Source organism: Capricornis sumatraensis, chromosome 16 (assembly GCF_032405125.1).
Source record: "Capricornis sumatraensis isolate serow.1 chromosome 16, serow.2, whole genome shotgun sequence".
In the NCBI taxonomy this organism is placed as follows: domain Eukaryota; kingdom Metazoa; phylum Chordata; class Mammalia; order Artiodactyla; family Bovidae; genus Capricornis; species Capricornis sumatraensis.
In genome coordinates, this window is record NC_091084.1 from 65,313,105 (window position 1) to 65,332,982 (window position 19,878).

The 19,878-nt window shown below is 51.5% G+C and overlaps 2 protein-coding genes across 2 annotated transcripts in view; one reads left to right on the forward strand and one right to left on the reverse strand.

Moving 5' to 3' along the window:
* Nucleotides 1-11,757, forward strand: part of NAT10 (N-acetyltransferase 10) — a 39,183-nt gene extending 27,426 nt beyond the window's left edge. The window contains exons 20-29 of the mRNA XM_068988416.1: nt 338-471; nt 638-686; nt 3,473-3,569; nt 3,655-3,765; nt 4,694-4,866; nt 5,257-5,376; nt 5,687-5,785; nt 6,145-6,218; nt 7,150-7,233; nt 10,961-11,757. Of these exons, the coding sequence (XP_068844517.1) occupies nt 338-471; nt 638-686; nt 3,473-3,569; nt 3,655-3,765; nt 4,694-4,866; nt 5,257-5,376; nt 5,687-5,785; nt 6,145-6,218; nt 7,150-7,233; nt 10,961-11,072 (1,053 nt within the window). The 3' untranslated portion in view covers nt 11,073-11,757. The remainder of the gene's footprint in view (nt 1-337; nt 472-637; nt 687-3,472; nt 3,570-3,654; nt 3,766-4,693; nt 4,867-5,256; nt 5,377-5,686; nt 5,786-6,144; nt 6,219-7,149; nt 7,234-10,960) is intronic.
* A 5,858-nt stretch (nt 11,758-17,615) lies between these two features.
* Nucleotides 17,616-19,878, reverse strand: part of ABTB2 (ankyrin repeat and BTB domain containing 2) — a 184,126-nt gene continuing 181,863 nt past the window's right edge. The window contains exon 17 of the mRNA XM_068988624.1: nt 17,616-19,081. Coding sequence (XP_068844725.1) covers nt 18,884-19,081 — 198 coding nt within the window. The 3' untranslated portion in view covers nt 17,616-18,883. The remainder of the gene's footprint in view (nt 19,082-19,878) is intronic.

Genomic DNA, 19,878 nt, shown 5'->3' on the forward strand with positions numbered 1-19,878 from the left:
GCCATGTGGTGGCAGACCTGCATCTTCAGCCCATCTTGAGAACCCTGCCTGTGTCTCTTTGTACATGTGTTTGGTGTTCCTAAACATGTGGCTATTTCCTGAATTCTGGGTTCTAAGGAGTGTGATTCCAGGCTTGTCTAGGGGTTTGGGATTCTTGGGAATGATCACTGGGCTTAGCGGTGTGTTTTCATTTTTAAAACCATGGGAACAAAGCTAGAAACCCACCCCAGTGTTTGGTGTGTTTGTCCAGAACCTGGTGTGGCTGGGGTGCTTGGGCATGTCGCTAACCTTCCTCCTCCTCTGCTGGGTGGACCTGCCCTCCCCCGGCATCCGCCAGGCCGTCAGCTTGTTGGAAGAAGTTGTCACTCCCCGGAAGGACCTGCCTCCCTTACTTCTCAAGCTGAACGAGAGGCCTGCTGAACGCCTGGACTACCTGGGAGTGTCCTATGGCCTGACCCCCAGGCTCCTCAAGTTAGTGTCCTCTGGGCCCTGGTGTCCTGAGAGCTCGCATTCTCCGGGCTGTGTCTGTCTGTCTTGGGGCGACGGCCATCGGAGACTCCCCATAGCCCTTGCCAGCCTTGTATGCCAGCCACTCCCAGAAGGCACACGTGGCGACCTGCTCTCTGTGTCTTTGCAGGTTCTGGAAACGAGCTGGGTTTGTTCCTGTTTATCTGCGACAGACCCCGGTGAGTGAGGCGTGTGGCAAAGAAGGGGCTGGCGACAGGAGTGTCCCTGCAGAGCCCTGGTTCCTCTGGCTCCACTCTGAGCAGGCGTCCCTGTGCCACCAGGAGGTTGGCTCTGATGGCCCCCGGGGCAGCCGGCCTCACTGAGGCCACGTGGTCACACTTGTTCCTGCCCCCATCTCCGCCCCACGCAGTCAAGCAGCTTTGTGCTTGACTGAGATGGCAGAGGTGCACGTGGACTTGTCCCCCCGGTTCTGGAGTCCTGTCACTGGGGGCCTTCTCGAGTACGTACTTTTTATATGTACTTTTTGAAAAAACAGGAAGGAAAGTGGTTTTAGCGGTGCTTGAGGTAAGTTGGTATCTGAAGGAGGGATGTGACTGTGTGGTTATAACAGAGCCGTAGAGAATAAAGTAGAAGGTGGGAGAGCTAGTGAGTCAGGTTATTAGAAAAAATATTTAGCGCCTGTGGTGAATCAGGCGGGGTGAGTACGATAAGCCGGGAAAGCTTGTTTTCTGATGAGTGGAAGTAACATAGTGAGCAAACAAGAAACGCTCAGGCGGCGATGGTGTGGTGAGTGGCCAGGCTTCTGGGGTGACGTTTCACACTGCAGCCTGAACGGTCAGAGTGGGCCGGCCGTGTGACAGTCCTGCCCGCAGAGAAGAGCGCTTCCAAGCAGAGGGCACAGCAAATGTGAGGACCTGAGGTGGAAAGGACACTGGTGACTTGAAGGAGATACAAGGCCAGTGTGGCTGGAGGACCCTTGAAAGGGTGGAGGTTCATGGCAAGGCAGCTCCCTGCTCTGGTGGAGGGAGGGGTTAGAGGGGAGGTTTGGGGCTGCCGCGTGGACAGTGGGCCGCAGTCGAGGCGGGGAGGTGAGCGGATGAAAGGGGTGGCGTGGCTCAGGGGGATGCAGTGAGGGGAGAGAAGGGGCCAGATGCCAGGGGTGTTTGGAAGGAACTGAGTAGAGTCAAAGGCGGAGATGTGGAAGATGAGTGAACAGAAGGCTTGAGGGCAGTGCTTTGATTTTTGGCTTGAGAGACTGGGTGTTGGAAGTGCTGTTTGCCGAGATAAGACTCAATGGGGAGGACCAGGTTTGGAGGTGGAAGTGAGAACTGTTTTGGGGTCTAATAAGACCTTCGAGTGGACATAGGCAATAGGCAGTTGACCACAGAAATCTGGAATTCGAAGAAGAGGCTGGGCCTGGAGACAGATTTGAGAGTCATCAGTGTGTTCTTAATAGAATATACTCCTGGGTAAAGGATTTGGGAGGGGGTCCGTGTCTATTTTCTTCACAGCTGTAAGCCCAGCACTTAATAGCATCTGCTATGTGTAGTGTATGTTCAGTAAATGCTTTTGTTCAGGGAGTAAGTTTTTAAAGCTATTGAAAGTAGGGGCTGAGAATAAAGAAGGTGAGTCCTTGGACATTCCAGCATTTAGAGGAATGAGTTGGAAAATACATCAAGGTAGGGGGCTGAGGAGGAAGAGCTGTGATCTGTAGGAGAAGGGCAGGGTTTGTGCTTTAAAGAAGGGAAGTCATTGTCCTCAAGAGAATGAATAAGTTGAGGACAGTTGACCGTTGGATTCTGGGACTGGTGATTGGAGTGAAGGTGGCTTCTGTGGAGGGGTTACCCTGACAGGAGAAGAGAAGGAGGTGAGGAGATAGACTGAATAGGTGGTTCCTACACGAGGCAGAGGGGCCAGAGGAATAGGTCGCTGGAGGGGGATTGGAGCTGGGGTGGGCTCGTCAGCCGGGAGATTCCAGAACATGCTGGTCGGCTGCAGGGGATGGTCCTGCAGAGCTCATGCAGACACAGGTGAGGGGGGCTGATGACAGGTCTGCAGGCCCGGAAGAGGCCGGAGGGCAGGAGAGGGGGCCAGTGCATCCCCTACAACTGGAGGGCAGTGAAGAGTGTGGGCACAGAGGGTGTCGGGCGGCTGGCGGAGGTCGTGCCAGGAGGGTGACGTTCTCCTGATCGTTCTGTTTTGCTGGAGAGGGGAGCAGCAGCTCAGAGGGAGTGTCGGAGGTGTGGTTTGGGAGAGCTCAAGGTCAGTATCCAAGGGAGATGCCCATTTGAGAGTTCAGAGCTGGACTGGTGAGGACCACTGGGTGTGTGGCTGCTTCCATGGGGCAGGGGCGCCTATGGGGGTGCTGGGTCCTCATCAGCGAGGCTGGTTGGGTCTGGGGTGTGGCCTTGGCCGTCGATTGCAGGGAGCGCACTGGAGCCAGTGAGTTCAGCACTGCTTGCTTGTGACTTGGTGGTGGCATTTTGTTACTTGAATGCCCTTCAGTTGAAATCTGTTAGATATGTTTATGGTGTTGGGCTGTGTGGTTGTTGTGTAGTAAAAAATCTTAAAACCTGTGTGTGGTCACTGTTTTGGAACCTAAAGGAGCCTGCCCTTGTAAGCCTGTTGCCAGGATGAGAACCCTTGCCATGCTCTTTGCTGGCCATGGAGTCTTTGCTGTGAGTGCCCAAAACATGTTGATTGGGTCATGTGGTGTTTAAGCTGTAATGCCTCTCGGCTCATAGTCTGACCTGGTGTGAGCCAGGGGCTCACAGCAGAAGGCGTGCTCCGAAGGTTCAAGCAGCTTTGCTCCATCGTGGGGGCCACCAGGACAGAGTAGCCTCTGGAAGCTGTCATGTAGGCAGTGGGCCCTGCGAGAATGAGGGTGAGGCCGCCCCTCCCTCTGAGGAGGAAGCAAGGGTCCTTAGAGCGTGCTTACCCATGCGCGTTGACTGGGGCTTCATAAAGGGGGCCTTGGTGCCAGTCAGGGATCTGCGTTCCCCAGAATGACCTGACTGGAGAGCACTCGTGCATCATGCTGAAGACACTGGTGGACGAGGAGGAGGCAGACCAGGGCGCCTGGCTCTCTGCCTTTTGGAAAGGTGAGTGGGGAGTGGACCTGGGGGGCAGCCAGGTGACAGGCCCCAGGCCCTGCAGACCTCTGACTCCGTCTGGATGGACCCGCAGATTTCCGAAGGCGGTTCCTAGCCCTGCTGTCTTACCAGTTCAGCACCTTCTCTCCTCCCCTGGCTCTGAACATCCTCCAGAACAGAAACATCGGGAAACCTGTGCAGCCGGGTGAGCTGGCCAGGTGGCCTGAGGGCTGGCGGGGCTTGGTCGTGCAGAACATATGGGAGGTGGGCGTGTGGTCCAAGAGGCTGGCTAGACTAGGCGTGGAGGGACCAGTTGCAGGCCTGTATCCCCCGCCGCCACCTCCGCTCAGCAGTCTCTGCCCCGTCATAAGGCCTCTGTCACCCGCTGTGCCTGTCATCCCCACGACAGGACTAGAGGCATGTGTGACTTGGCTTCAGAGACAAATGTAAGGCCTGCAGCTAGTCAGTTCTGGAACTTGTTCTAAATCCCGTGAGCTAGGGCAACTAGCTCAATTCTGAGGCTCCATTTCCTCATTCATGAAATTGTAATAAGAATCTGCTGCCAACCTTCTGTAGCCAACACATAGAAATGCTTTGGGCACACAGATTCTGGTTTGAATACTTAAAATATAAAAAAGGTGTAAAGGATCATTAGTGCTAACAGCTGTGGGGATTCCCCCCCCCCCCCCGTTGGTTGTTATGTGAATGTGTGTCTCTTTTGGGATCAATTATATTTGGGTGGAAAAATCTGTTTCTGGAGCTGGGGGTGGGAGCCTGTGTGTTGCCTGCAAAGCTGGGTCCTGAAGAGAAGTGATGAAGTGGGGAAAATGCTGGGGTCCTCTAACCCCAGGGCACTGATGCTCAGAGTCCCGTGCCAACACGAGGGTCACATACCACCCACCCCTGTCACACAGCCCGAGCCGCCTCCCCTCTGCGTGAGGAGGTCAGGGCTGCCTGAGGCGGGGTGTTGTATGGGTGGGCAGGCTCTTTCGGGTGGTCCTCCCCTGTTCTGGCTGATGACTGGTGGAGGAACAGCTGCTGGGTGCCACCCGGGGACCTTTGTGCGTGCCATGTGGGAATTCCAGCAAGGGTGTCGGGCTGCCCTGACCCGTCTGGCTCTGTCGCATGTCCAGCCCTACGCCGGGAGGAGCTGGAAGCACTCTTCCTCCCCTACGATCTGAAGAGGCTCGAGATGTATTCTCGGAACATGGTTGACTATCACCTCATCATGGACATGATCCCGGCCATCTCCCGGCTGTATTTCCTGAACCAGCTAGGGGACCTGGCCCTGTCTGCGGCCCAGTCGGTAGGTTACCTGCTGCTCGTGTGCTGGCTTTGTGGAGCAGTTTATATGCTGGGAGTTGGTCGGCTGCTATGACATAACTTTGGGCATTTAATTCTTTGTGGTTCTGATAGCATTTACTTCTTCATGGTTCTGATGAGGGGGTAGGGGTCCCCTTTTGCAGGTAGGAGCACCCTGTATTGTAACACAGCTGTGAAGCGGCTGTTTGCCAGGATAAGAAGTTGGTCTGGGGATTTCAGGAGGAAGGCATCCTTCCTGGTGGATGAGCGGGAAGATTTCCTAATAGTGCCAGTCGACGTTTTGACCAAGGGAGAGTAACTCTGGTTCTCGGTGCCATTTTAACGGATAAAAGCCTGTTCTGGCAGCCACTCCAACAGATTTCCTGTCCCCCAGGCTCTTCTCTTGGGGATCGGCCTGCAGCACAAGTCCGTGGACCAGCTGGAAAAGGAGATTGAGCTGCCCTCGGGCCAACTGATGGGACTTTTCAACCGGATCATCCGCAAGGTTGTGAAGGTAACCTCAGCTGAGGGCAGGGTTTTGGCCCATTTTCTGCCCAAAGATGCAGAAATGTTAACATTTGGTTCTGATTGCCTCAGATCTTCTCTCTCTCTCACACACACACACAGAAATGGGGGGCTTCAGCTGTAACATTCTCTCCCAGAGGTACCCCGATTGGAGTGTACCTTGTCTCCACTGTTTTCCTGCTCCCCCCGAGTGCGTGGACTCCTAAACCACACGGAGTGTGCGCTCAGTGGTTGAGTAACGAGTGGTTGGGTCTCGGCTTCTCCTTCATCTGCTGCTTCTTGGCCTTGGTCTTTTGTAGCTGTTCAATGAAGTGCAGGAGAAGGCCATCGAGGAGCAGATGGTGGCAGTGAAGGATGTAGTTATGGAGCCCACAATGAAGACGCTGAGCGACGACCTGGTACAAACACCGAACCTCTTCTCTCTGCCCTGGAGGAAGGGCCCTCGGGGCTGGGGTCCTAGGGGTGTGAGGAGCGCACTCCCCAAGTTTCCTTGCCTTTGTGTGTGCTCCCTGCCCTGGACGAGGCCTCCCGCTGAGTGTGTGTGAGAGCCGGCAGTCAGGCAGCTTCTGTTGCAATACTTGTTTGTCCTTTTAGGTTTTTCAGAAGGCATGTTTTAACGTCCTGTACACTTTAGTAAGAGCTTCCTCTGCAGGTGTGGGAGGTGGTGAACGTGGTGAAGGAGAGGTCTGCTGGTGGTCGTGACGGTGTTCCTCCCTCTCACCTCTGTCTGATTTGCCCCCTGCCTGACTGACCACAGGATGAAGCGGCCAAGGAGTTTCAGGAGAAACACAGGAAAGAAGTGGGGAAGCTGAAGGACATGGACCTCTCTCAGTAAGGCCCCTCGGCAGCTCGTGGGAAGCACAGAGACTCTGCTCATTTCTTCTAATTCACATCCTGGGTGCCCCAAAAAGCTGTGTTTCATGGGATTGTTCTTAGAAGCACTAATAGCTAAAAATCTCTCCATTCACTATTTGCATAATTTTGAAAGATTTGTTTTCCCCAGATCTGCTCTGCCACTTTGTAAGTCATGACTTGCAAATGGTATTGTGTCCCAGGCCCCTCAGGGGAGGGGGCTGCTGATCCATAAGCACCCACTTTCAGTGGCTACTTTTTAATACTTGGCTTTTGATGTGAATTTGAAGAAAGGGTTCTATGGCCAACATTCCAACAAAACTCTCTTGCTCTCCAACCTTCTGTGCCCTGGAAGTTACAGCCCTTTTTGAGCTTCAGCTACAACGGTGGTGCCTGCCCCGTAGATTGTGAATAATGCTCCAGAATTTGGTGGCCTCGGAGCCTTTTTGACCTGTAGTCCCGTTGCCGAGTCATTAGGGATGGTGGTTGGACATCAGATGGAGGCAGCCTGGAGGTCCGAGAGCAGGGTATTGAGCTTTGCCCTCGGCTTTGCAGCATCAGACCCAGGACTGCTAGATCCCAGAGGTGGGGGGGGGGCAGGGCACAGTCCAGGGGCTTGTGGGCTGTGGAGGTGGGGGCGAGCAGGGAGATGGTGGGGGTAACAGGAGGCTTCTCTTGGGTGGTTGGTGAGTTGAGTGGGAGAAGTCGGGTGGCTGCCTCTGTGCCCGTGACCCCTGCCTGCTCCGGTGACATTCCCGTCCCCTGCTCTCTGATGTGCAGACGCTGGCATATCTCAGCCTGGCTCTCCTGGCAGGACGTGTGTGATGAGAACGTCACTACCCTCTTACTTTCTTTTAAGCTGTCTTCTCTTCCTTTGAGCAGGCTTTGATATTTCCTTTTATTTTTATAGATATATAATCCGTGGGGATGACGAAGAATGGAATGAAGTTTTGAACAAAGCCGGGCAGAATGCCTCGATCGTCAGCCTGAAAAGGTGAGGGCCCGGCATCCACCAGGCAGGGGAGGCCTTCTGGCCTTCTCTCTGCTTCCCTAGTAGCTTTCACTTGGGAAAGGAGGCTGGCGCAGGTGCTTTGAGGAGTCACTGCTCTCTCCTTTGAGGGTTGCTTCTTTTGTATCGTATCTCCTACTGATCAGTTGGAGGCTTGGATCTCTGCGTCCCTCAGATTCCTAGACATGTCAGGGAGCTGGGCTTGAATAGCCTTGGAGTTGCTGCTAAGCACTTCCTGGGGGCTTTAATGCAGCTTTCCCTTCGTGCTCAGGACAACAGAGGTGGCTTTGTTCTTACATCACTGCTTTTCTTTTCTTGAAGTGTAATTGACTTACAGTGTGGTGTGATTGACTGATAGTATTGCTGCACCACAGTGAAATGACTCAGTTATATATACTTTTTCGTATTCTTTCCCGTTGTGGTCTGTCACAGGATCTTGAATGTAGTTCCCTGGGCCGTGTGGTAGGACCTTCCTTACCCATTCTGTATGTACCCGTTCGCATCTGCTGATCCCAGGCTCCCTCTCCCTCCCTCTCCTGCCTCCCTCCCCTTTGGCAACCACAGGTCTGGTCTCTGTTTCTGTGACGGTTTCACAGAGCGGTTCGTTTGTGTCGCATTTTAGATTCCAGATATCAGTGGTGTCACGTGGTGTTTGTCGTTCCTCTGCTTATTTCACTTAGCATGATGAGCTCTGGTCGCACCCATGTTGCTGCAAACGGCATTACTCCACTCTCTCTATGGCTGAGTATTACTTCATTGCATATACGCGCTGCATCTTCTTCACCTGTTCATCTCTCAGTGGGCATTTAGGCTGCTTCCATGTCTTGGCTGTTGTAAGCAGTGCTGCTGTATACATAGGGGTGCATACATGTTTTTGAGTTATAGTTTGGTCTAGATAAATACCCAGGAGTGGGATTGCTGGATCATAGGGTAATTCTTAATCTGCTTGGAAACCTCCATGCTGGTTTCCGTTGTTGTTCAGTCCGTCTCTCTGCGACCCCATGGACTGCAGCACTCCAGCCTTCCCCGTCTTTCATCATCTGGCAGAGTTTGCTCAGATTCATGTCCATTGAGTCCATGATGCCATCCAATCATCTCATCCTCTGTTTTCCATATCGATTGCACTAACTCACATTCCCACCAACAGTGTAGGAGGGTTTTCTCTTCTCCACATTCGCTCCGGCATTTGTTAATTGTGGACTTTTTAGTGATGGCCCTTCTGACCAGCATGAGGTAGTACCTCTGTGCTTTTGATTTGCATTTCTCTAACACTTGGCAGTGTTGGGCATACCTTCATGTGTCTGTCGGCCATTTGTATGTCTTCTTTGGAGAAAGGTCTCTAGGCCTTCTGCACCTTTTTTTTTTTATTGAGCTGTAGGAACTGTTTGTATATTTTGGAAATCAAGCCCTGGTTGATTGCATCATTTGCAAATGTTTTCTCCCATTCTGTAGGTTTCTTTTTGTTTATGGTTTCCTTTGCTGTGTGAAAGCTTGTACGTGTGATTAGATCCCATTTATTTATTTTTATTTTTATTTCTGTTTGGGAGACTGACCTATGAAAACATTGGTATGATACTTGTCAAAGTGTTTTGCCCATGTTCTCTTCTAGGAGTTTTATAGTTATATCAGTGTTTTAAAGATGAAATAATAACCAAGGCTCTCAGATGTTAAGTGACTTCCCAAGAAGCATATAACTAATAAGAGACAGAGCCAGAATCAGGACCAGGTCTGTCTGCAAAGCCCATAGTTTTACCTGCTGTACTCTCCTTCCTCTAAGCCAGTGGTTCTCAACATTTTGGGTTGTGGACCCCAAATGGCTTTTGTGCATGTTGGTTGTATCTATCAGTATTTCCCATTTTAGAAATGAAATACTGAGAAGTTTAAAAAAAAAAGTTTTCTCATTCAAAATTAACAGTCATGGACTCATTATTGGTTAAAAAAAAATTTTTTTTTTTGAATTCTTTTATTTTTATTTTTATTTTTTTTACTTTATTTTACTTTACAATACTGTATTGGTTTTGCCAGACATTGACTAAAAAAATTTTTTTAATAACCTTCTCATAAAAATTTCAGTGAGAAAAGTGAGAATGTTTTACATTTGTTTTTCCAAATCTCTTTAATATTTGGGAAACTAGAAAGCAGCTGGATTCTCTCATCTGCTTCTGCCTTCAATCTGCTGTGATATCATATGGCTTGTAGCCTCTGGAAAATAGAATAGTTGGGAGAGAATGAAAGTGGAAAAGGCAGATTATGTATTAGGATTGTTTTGAAAATAGTTTTGACTTTGGGGTCCACCTGGAGGGATCTTGGGGAGCTCCAGAACTCCTTGGACTGCTTTTTGATAAACCCTTGCCCCAGCTACTTCTCTGCAGAGCCACGTGTTTGAGGATGGCAATAGTTCCGTGGGCCGGAACCGTCACTGGAGTTTCCCTGGGGAACACAGTGAGGCCTCCCCTGCCCTGGGCCTCTGGAGATGAGGCTTCCAGGGTTGGCTTGGGGGTTCGTGGAGAGGGTGAGTTGTTGGCATTGCCATCAACAGGGTTCCCTGAAGAGTTTATTTGAAAAGAGGACATCTTGTGACTCTAGGAGCCATAGACTCCCGAAATCAGGATATCCTCTTCTGCCAACTCCATAAGTCACTGTGCAGCCTGGAGGTCTCCCCCATCAGCGCTGGCCTTGTTTTCATGATGGTCTCTGTCATGGCACAAAAGCCCACTGTCAGTGTGTTCTAATTTCTGGTTTGGACGAAAAAGCAGGCGTGGCCCAGGGCTGATGGTGGCCGCCGCCTTGACCGTGGTGGCTTTGGAGTGAGGCCGGCTGCATGCACGGTGTGTGGCAGCCTCGCCCCGTGCTCCGCTGCTCCTACCTTTGGGTCGGCTGCCACTGCCTGGAGGAGCCTCCTGCATTACTCCCCAGCCTGTGTGGCTATTTGTGCGTCCACGGTTCAGTGTTAACGTCAGAGCTTGTGCTTTTGGAAGTGAAAACACTGACTGTCATGATGTATGCATTTGAGGCATCTTTTCTTTGCTTTATTAGCAGTCATTTCATTCACGTGATGTTAATGGTCTCTGGACAGAATTGTTCACCCTCTCCTTCTAAGGAGATGTTTGTTTTCAGGGCAGAATGAGACTGGAGAGAAATTTGTAACCTGTAAGCTGGAAGGAAGGTGGCCGTTTCTGAGCTATTCTCCTGTTAATCTGTCAGTGAGGGACCAGTGGCCAGCTGAAGTGTGTCCCTATTCCTTTCGGTTTTCTTCTCACTTAGGAAAGATAACAGCACATCAAAAAGTACTGTATGGTTTTTCTGGGAAGTTCATGCTTTGTATTATATTGGGGACTATCCTCACGGTCACTGGGATAATGTGTCTGGTTTCCAGGGTAATCCTCAGTGGTAACTGATGGGAATGAATGTTTCTTGTGATGCCTTGGATTTTTAAGTTTTAGGAGGGGAAATGTGCAGATTTCAGGAGTTGAGGTGTAGGTTTTTTCCTCCACAGACTAAGCTTGGTCAGGGCAGGAACAGGGTTGGTACATTGTGTCCTCAGCCCCCAGCACAGCGCCCCGTAGGCCTACAGAGAACACGTCTGTGTAACTGCACATTCTTACATCAAGTTTCAGATGACGGAAACCCTTTCTCAGACAAAGCAGAGCAGTCTGAAAGAGGTAACAGATCCAGCATGTTTTTCTTTCGACTCTTGTTCTTTCTTTTCCAGTGACAAGAAAAGGAAGCTGGAGGCCAAACAAGAACCCAAACAGAACAAAAAGTTGAAGAAAAACAGAGATATGAAGAACAAAAAAGATATGAAACTGAAGCGGAAGAAATAGTGGAGAGACACTTGGGCGGCGGCGGCTGACTCGTAAGGAAATACCCTGACTTGTAGGACTGACTCTGGCGGGACTGAGTGGCAGCTGACTGGACTATTAAAAGCAACAGGATCCCCAGGAAACCCAGAAGCGGGCCAGGAATTCAGTCTATGAGCTGAACATGGCTTAAGGCAGTGTCGCTTCCGAGGGGGTCTGCTTAGAACGCGATGGTTGGCACACCGTTATTGCCGTCTCTCCTCCCCCCAGTCCAGGCCTGCCTTTCCCATACGTTCATATTTCGCTTTGGGCCCAGCTTTCTCCATTCCTTCTTGCACATGTTGAAGCCGTGCTGGCTCTCGTCTCTTCTCGAGCATCAAGTACACGGCTGTCTGGAGACCCCGGAGGCGGCGGGGGGAGCATCAAGGCCTGTCATCATGAACTTGCCCAGGCTCCCTGAAGCCTGGAGTCCCAGGAGCTCTAGTCCAGCTGTATGGCCGTGTCAGCCACGTTTAAGCTCTGGGCCCCACACTGCCATGTTCTGACCCTTTCCTCCCCCAGCAGTGACCCAGAAAAGCTTGACTTCTCAACTTAGGGAACGATATGATATCTGAGTCCCCAGTACCTGTTATTTCATCCATTTGGGAAAAAAAATGTTGGGAAAGACCCTTTTGCTAGCAGGGATGAGGGGAGATAGAGAATCTATTTTTAATAAATAACATCCTAGAAAGACCAGCGGCCTGTGTGCTCATCGACTGCACCTAGATAGGAGTTGACTTTGCCCATTTCTTCTGGTGGATCTTGGCTGCAGGTGCACTTGGGAGGGTGCCGGCATCAAGGCTCAGGGTGGCTGGGGCTTACCGAGCTGGGAGCCCGTGGGGGAATTGACCGCGCTGACCCGTGCTTCCTGTGGTCACTCCGTAGCACTTGGTGCGGCACCTGGAAGCCAGCCAGCTGGGCCTCTTTTCATCCCTAGCTCCTGTCAGATTGTTTGGTTCCCTCCGTCTCTTGTGGACAGGAGTGTGGTGGCTTCATGTGTACCATGGAATGTTTGGCATCTGTTTTCCAGTCCTAAGTCTGATACCATTTTTATTGAAACCTGGGCCCTGCCATCCTTGACCAGGGATCGAACCCAGGCCCTCTGCAGTGGAAGCTTGCAGTCCTAACCTCTGGAGCACCACAGAACTCCCCCTCTGCTGGTTCTGTGCAGTCGCTCTCTATTCATGTCACCAAGTGCAGGGAGAGTTCAGAGTGGAGGCTGGCTCTGTCGTGCTCTGGTTCTGATCTACCTGTCTCCTCGCCTCTGCCTGTGAGTTGCTGGTGATCTTTCCAAGCTCCTTGAGTCAGATTTCAGCTTCTGTATTTTTTCTTACTTTTATCTAAAGAATTCCTGCGGTGGCCTTGGTTACTGTTCTTCCTTGGTTTTTCATAGACTCTAAAAGGACTGTCTTCTGTGAATCCAAATAGGTCCTTTCCTCAGCCCTCGTAGGTTATCTGGTTCCTAGAAGTCTAGTCTGTAGACAGGGAAGGAAGAGGAGCTTCTGGAGCAAAGAGGATTAAATGTGCAGCTCCCAGGACAGATGGCCACAGGGAGGAGAGCAGATTCTGACCGCCTGTGCCTAGGACCACCACGCCTTCCCCCCATTAAATCTACAGGAAAGTTCAATGAGATGAAAAAATTTTTGATCCGTTTTTCTTGGGTGAGTGCCTGAGCCTGCCTTTTAGAGAGGATTTTTTTAAAAATTAGTTTATTTGACTGTGCTGGGTCTTTGCTGTGAGTGCTTTCCTTTAGTTGTGGAACAGGGCTTCTCATTGCAGTGGCTTCTCTTGGTGTGGAGCTCAGGCTCTAGGCATGTGAGCTTTAGTCTCCCAGGCTCTAGAAGAGCACAGATTCAGTAGTTGTGATGCACAGGCTTAGTTGCTTCGCAGCATGTGGGATCTTCCCGGATCAGAGATTGAACCCACGTCTTCAGTATTGGTGGGTGGATTCTTTACCACTGAGCCACAAGGGAAGCCCATCAAAGAGGGTTTTCTTAAAGAGAGTGGCTAAAATGCAGTCACAGCCCCAAATGATCTGAGCTGGCTGGTATGTTAAAACCTCTCCAGCCACATCATCTTACAGGTGCGGGACCCAGGTTGGCCTGGTCTTGCTCAGCACCTCTAGTGTCAAAGCCTGTCCTCGGCTCTGTTCCATGGACTCTCTCTGGCCTTGATGCTGGCTCTGCCTGGCCCTTGCTGTGACCTGGAGCACGCTTCTTACTTCCACCCAGGTCCACATGTGTGTAAACTGCAGGTGGTAATGACAGCACCTCCCTGGAAGGGCCGCTGTGAGGAGCAGGTGTTCACCAAGGCTCTGTTCTGTGGCACGTGTAACCCGGGGTAGCTGCTCTGTTGCCCACAAGTGCTACGATGGACTGAATGAGGCCGGGCTTTGTTCTAAAACCACAGCCTGTACTCTGGCCTTTCTCTGTGCACATGAAAAGGAAGTGAGCATTCTGCCTACGTGTACAGTCTTGGCGCTTATGTGCAAAGTGTGTGCAGGTCTCTGCACTTGGTGGTTGTGATCTTGGGTTCTCCTCCAAACCTGAAAAAGCGCGCCTCCCCCAGACCTCACCATCTGGCCTCCAGACAGAGTGACATCTGTAAAGCTCGCTCTCTCAGGAAATCTCACTTGCAAAATGAATTCACATAGGCCGCCGATGAATGCTGTCACTAGGCTGGGGAAGGGGCCGAAAAAGCCTGAACAAAGAAGATTCCTCAATGGTCTCATCCCCCTGCCACTCCACCGAGCCGCGAGGGAGCCAGCGCTGGCCCGCTTCAACGCTTCCACTGCTCATCTGTCCCCCATAGTCCCAGAGGACCCTCGAGTGACCAGGAGTGACACAAAGGGGGCTGCTGAGGCTGGGGGAGGGGATGAGGGGAGTGACCGTCACCTTGGATAAATGTAGGCTCATTATCTGAGGCCATCACACCAGCCAGCCGCCAGTCCCCTGGCCCAGAGGGGGCGGGACTGGCCTCCCCTGGGCCTGAATAGGCGACTCAGACTCCAGACGCTGCCCTCCATTCTCTAAACAACTGGTGCAAGCCGAAAGGTGGAGTAGCTTCTGCAGAAGGCAGGGGGTGGCGGGAGAGGGAGATGCTGAGGCTTTTCTTCGGCTTTCAGTGGTTCAGCCGAGGAGAAAGCTGTGATAATCCCGACATCTGGCTGCTGTGGGGCAACCGGCAGGAGAAGGGAAAGTACCAGGAGCCGGGAGGCAGACTCGGCTTTAGCCTTGGTGGCCTGTCGGGATGAGTTTCCTGTGGAGACTCCGGCCGAGTCAGCTTCTCAACTGCCCGCAGGGTAGCTGGAGTAGAAGGAAACCACCCCCTCGTTTCCCTTAGCAGGGTCCCCTGCTAAGGAGAAGTTCACTGTCCTCTCCCCAGCCTGCCTTTGGCTGCTAACAGCCTGAAGTGGGCAGCAGAGGAGAGAAGCCCCCACGCTCCTGAGTGGTGGCCGGAGGAGGAAGCCTGGCCACTGGGGCAAGGTAAGGTGGTAAGACAGTCCCACTTCCACGCTGGTTTCTCCTGGCTCCTTGGAGAATGTCTGACTTTTTTTCTAATTATTATTTAAGTGCTTGCCTTAGAACATGTTTCTGCTACATGCAGGCTTGAAGGGGCCTTGCTCCCTTTACGTTACCTTCCCTTCAATCTTCAACCCCCTTAAAATAACGGCTGAGCTCCTGTATGGAGCCAGCTGGTGATTAGACCTTGCTGCTTAGGCTGCATACTTGACTGAAGCATCTCCTGCAGGGGTGGGGGAGCCTGTAGGGAGGGTGGGCACAGACCTCTGAAGGGGAGCCCCTGGACATGGTGAGTGCTGGGAGGGACAACCCACCCCCAAACCACCCCCAAACCACCTTAGCAGAGGCCTCTGCCCAGGAGGATGGTGCCACGGGGTGTGCCTCCCACCTGAGGCCACCAGAGGGCACCATGGGTCCATGGCAAGCCCTCTCCCCACAGAGGCCAGGGCCCCAGGCTAGGCCTCAGGCTGCCGTGCCTGGGCCTCCATCCAGCAAAGCCCACAGTGGGTCTTTCCCAGGACTGACTGACCCTGTGGGGTCTTTATGTTGTCCCCCAACTCCAGAGTCCTGGCCTGTCGGTCACTGAAACCACAGCCACTCCCGTCAGTGTTCCCAGTGACCTTAGGAATTTCTCCTGCTTCAGACAGGAAACATTTTAAAAACCTTTATTTCTACCTGGACTTTGTACCTAAGACAACTACCACCTATTCCAGAAAACCTTTGGGCCTGAGTCACTGGCTTCTGGTCTTCTGTCCTTTAACAGGTGACACAGCCAGCAAGCACTCAGCAGGGCCTGAAGGCGGCAGCCACCAAAGGCCAGGGGGGCCCTCATCAGGCCCCCGACCTCCCTGTACTGGGCCACACAGAAATGCATCGTGGAAGGATTTGCAAACAACTATTCTGACAGCCTAGCAGTAGTTCTGCACGTCAGGGCGGTGGGGCCCGGGGCTCAGGGCACCGCAGGAAAGTCCCTGACAGCTGTCTTTTTAAAAATTTTACTGAAGTATAGTTGATTTACAGTGTTATGTTAATTTCTGCTATGCAGCAAAGTGATTCAGTTTTATAAATATATTTTTTCATATTTTTCATTATAGTCTATCATATTGAATATAGTTCCCTGTGGTATGCAGTGGAATCTAATTTTTTAGCCATTCTATATATAATAGTCTGCATCTGGGAATCCCAAACTCCCAATCCATTCCCCGCCTGCACCGCTTGGCAGCCACAGTTCTGTTCTGAGTCCGTTTCGTAAGTATGTTCATTTGTGTTGTTTTGGATTCCACATGTAAGTGATATCGTATGGTATTTGTCTCTCTTAGTATGACACTCTCTGGGTCCATCCGTGTTGCTGCAAATGGCTTGATTTCATCCTTTTTTGTGGCTGAGTAGCGTTTCATTGCATACGTGCACCGCATCTCCTCCACCATCCCTCTGTTGATGGGCGTGTAGGCTGTCTCCATATCTTGGCTGTTGTAAACAGTGCTGCTGTGAACATAGTGGGTGAATGTACCTTTTCAAATTAAAGTTTTGTCTGGATATATGCCCAGGAGTGGGATTGCTGGATCATATGGCAACTCTTTAATTTTTTGAGGAACTCCATACTGTTTTCCATCGTGACTGCAGCAACTTCCATTGCTACCAACAGTGTAGGAAAGTTCCCTTGTCTTCATATCCTGTCCAGCATTTATTTGTAGACTTTGATGGTCATTCTAACTGGGGTGAGGTGGTATCTCATTGTAGTTTTGATTTGCATTTCGCTAACTAGTGATGATGAGCATCTTTTCATGTGCTTATTGCCATTTGTATGTCTTTAGAGAAATGTCTCTTTAGGTCTTACTCATTTTTTGATTGGGTTTTTTTGCTTTTGTTTTGATGTTGAGCTGTGACGGCTCTTTCTGTATTTTGGAAATTAAGCCCTTGTCAGTTTCATTTGCAAATAATTTTCCTCCCAGTCCGTAGGTTATCTTTTTGTTAATGGTTTCCTTTGCTTTACAAAAGCCTGTAAGTTTGATTAGGTCCTGTTTGTTTTTGCTTTTATTTCTATTGCCTTGGGAAACTGACCTAAGAAAACATTGGTATAATTTATATCAGAGAATATTTTGCTTATGTTTTTGTCTAGGAGTTTTATGGTGTTATGTCTTATATTTAAGTAAGTCTTAAAGGCACTTTGATTTTTTGTGTATGTTGTAAGGGAGTGTTCTAACTTTACTGATTTACATGTGGCTGTCCAGCTTTCCCACCACCACTTGCTGAAGAGACTGTCATTTTCCCACTTTCCTTTTTTCCATCATTCTTGCCTTTGATGAAGACTGACTGACCATAGGTAGGTGGGTTTGTTTCTCTATTGTGTCCCACTGGTTAATGTGTCTGTTTATATGATGAGTGCTGGTGCTGTGCTGGTTTGATTACTGTGGCTTTGTAGTATTGTCTGAAGTCTGGGAAAGTTTTGCCTCCTGCTTTCTTTTTTTTTTTTGCAGGATTGCTTTGGCAATTCTGGGTCTTTTGTGGTTCCATTATAAATTTTAGGGTTATTTGTTCTAGTTCTGTGAAAAATCTGACTGACAGCTTATTCCTGGCATTGGGCTCCCGTCCTTCCAGTCCAGCTCGGTGCCATGTAAGTACTTAACGAATGGGAACACACCTACCCCATTGGACAGAACAGGAAGACTCAGGCTCAGTGAGGGTTGGATCCAGGCTCAGGTCCTGGGAGGGGCAGGGCAGGGGTTAGCGGCTGGCCATGCACAGCTTCCGGTCAGGGCTTTGTTTTCTCTGAAACACAGGTGTCTCAATAACCAGGGAATCAGCTCCAGGTTCTCTTCCTGGTCCTTAGGGCTCCTCCCTAGCTCTGAACTTTGGATAACCCTCTATAAGGAGCCATGAGGTCATTGTTAACAAGTGTTTATTGTTAATAAAACCATAGTACATTTACAATAAGTGACAACATTAACGTATAGTTACAGTATCATACAATATTACAGCAATAAAATAACGCCTATTCCTTTGTACATCCAGCTCAAGCAGCTAGTTGAAAATATTTTCCAGGGTTGCAAACCCCCAGGGTTTTTCAAGGTGACTGAAAGGACACCTCCTAAAGTGCCTGGGGCTTCTGGTGAATAAATAGTTTCTAAGGTACAGCCAGACAGCCAAAGGGGGACATCCAGCACAAGCTGTTCCGGAAGACGCCCCGGATGTCTGGTACATAAATACGACAAGGGTCCAGGCCCAGCGATGTGTCCCCACCCAGGAGAGCCTGGAGCCTACAGGATGGCAGGGGCAGGTAGTAGCGAAGTAGAAGGACCTCTTCTTCCAATCCTTCCTGTCTGCCTATGCCCCGACCTTTAAGTTCCCCAAGACCCGCAGTTCCCAATGGGAAGTCTGGGCCCTGCTCTCCAGTCCAAGTTAAAGGACTCTTTCACTGGAGAGACTGGACTGGAGGGATGTCTAGGGCTCTGCCTAATTCTAGGCTTGGGATTTCAGAATCAACCCCTTTACATTGGCCCCTGAAAACAGCAGCAGCAGCACAAGCTGAGGCCACCAGGCTCCTCCACTATGCCCCACCCTTGGCTCAGACCAAAAGCTTTGAAGGCGCTGGTGGGGGAACAAACCACCTTCTCTACTACTCACTGAGCAGGCCAGCCACCCCTCTGCCCAAAGGAGCCCAGACACCAAGGAAATAGGCTGAAAATGACCCTCTTCGCGGATCCCCAGTCCCCCTGGAGGCCACATCAGGTCTTTCAAAGGCACAGCCTTGAGTTCAGGTTTGTCTGATGTGACACTGAGGGAAAACCACCAGCTTTTGACTGAAATGGCCTGAGGCCTAGATAGACATACACTCTCTACATTCATAACGATGCCCACACCCCCCAGGAGCCCCACTTCGGACAGTCTGAGCTGCCCGAGGCCCCGGAGGTGGGCTGGTTAGAGCCTGGAGGGCATGACCAGAAGCTGTGCAGAGCAGAGCGGGATTAGCGCGGGCCTCCGGGAGGGGCACACGAAGGTGAGTGCACAGCAGCCCTCCGGTGCAACCAGGCGGCAGGTGTGGGGAGGGGCCACTTGTGGCCACACCTGCCCTTGGCTCATCACTGGTTGAGCAAATGGTTAGGCTCTGGGCCTGCCCAAGTCTGGCTCCAAGAGTGCCAGTAACCAGTCTCAGCCCAGCAAGGCGCCAGCATGTCCACTGGTCCTGGCTGTGTGCTGGCCCAGACACCCCCAGGAAGCTCCCAGCCTTTCTTACCCGCCGGGAGGCCTAGTAACAGAGCCAGCCGCCCCCACACCTCACACCCGAGAGGTGACGTAGAGTGAGTGCACGCGCTCGGCCAGGGTGCTCTGCAGGTCCTGCAGCGGGTCCAGGCCCTGCACTTTGCTGCTGCGGCCGTAGATAAGCTGCCGGAAGGAGTCCTGCTCCAGCAGGGCCTTCATGTGCTTGAGGAAGAAGCCCTCGCAGAACAGGGCCAGTTCGGGGGCGTTGTGGATCTGTGGGGGCAGGGAGAGGGGTGAGACCACAGCTTCAGCACAGCCCTGCCCAAAACTGCCCCCAAACAGTCCTCAGGGGCAAAGGTCCAGCTTCAAGCCCCAGACCCAGGGAGGTAGGCAGGTCCTATCTCTGCATCTTAGGGCAACTGAATTTCTCATCTGAATTCCTTCCATGAGCATCTCCTCAGGTTAGACTGATCTGGGTTCAAATCCCAGCTGTGTCACCAGGAACATCCTGGCATCTTGTTCTCCGCCTGGTCCTGCTGGTGACGGCTTGTTGAGGGGCAGTCCTCATCCCCATGGGACTGGACGCTCTGTCCCTAAGGGCAGGGGCTGTCCACGGTGGGATGTGCAGCATAAGTGTTCACGTGGTAAACGCTCAGCAAACCCTGAGTGCCCTCTCTGGGCCAGGCACTGGATGCAGGCCCTGAGGCCCAGGTCTGTGAGGCGCTCTCAGAGCTGATGTTCCAGATCAGGGGGACGAGAGAAGCCAAGGAACCAGCCAGGCCAGGTGATCACGGACAGTAGTCAGTGCTCTGAGGCAGTGAGAGTGGCTGAAGGGGCAGAGAGGTGTGTGACTTGGGGGCAGCTGGGGGAGGAGACTTACTGGAGGACTGCCGCAGTCCTGGGGTGGAAATGAGTCGAGAAAGAGATGGGGGCCACGTGGCCAGGTGAAGGGAGAGGGAGGCATTGGAAGGGGAGATGGGAGAGGGTCCTGAGGGCCTCATAAGGGGTGACATAAGGGCTGGGTCTTTACTTTGCAGTGGGAAACCTTTGAAGAGTTTCAGTAGGGGAGT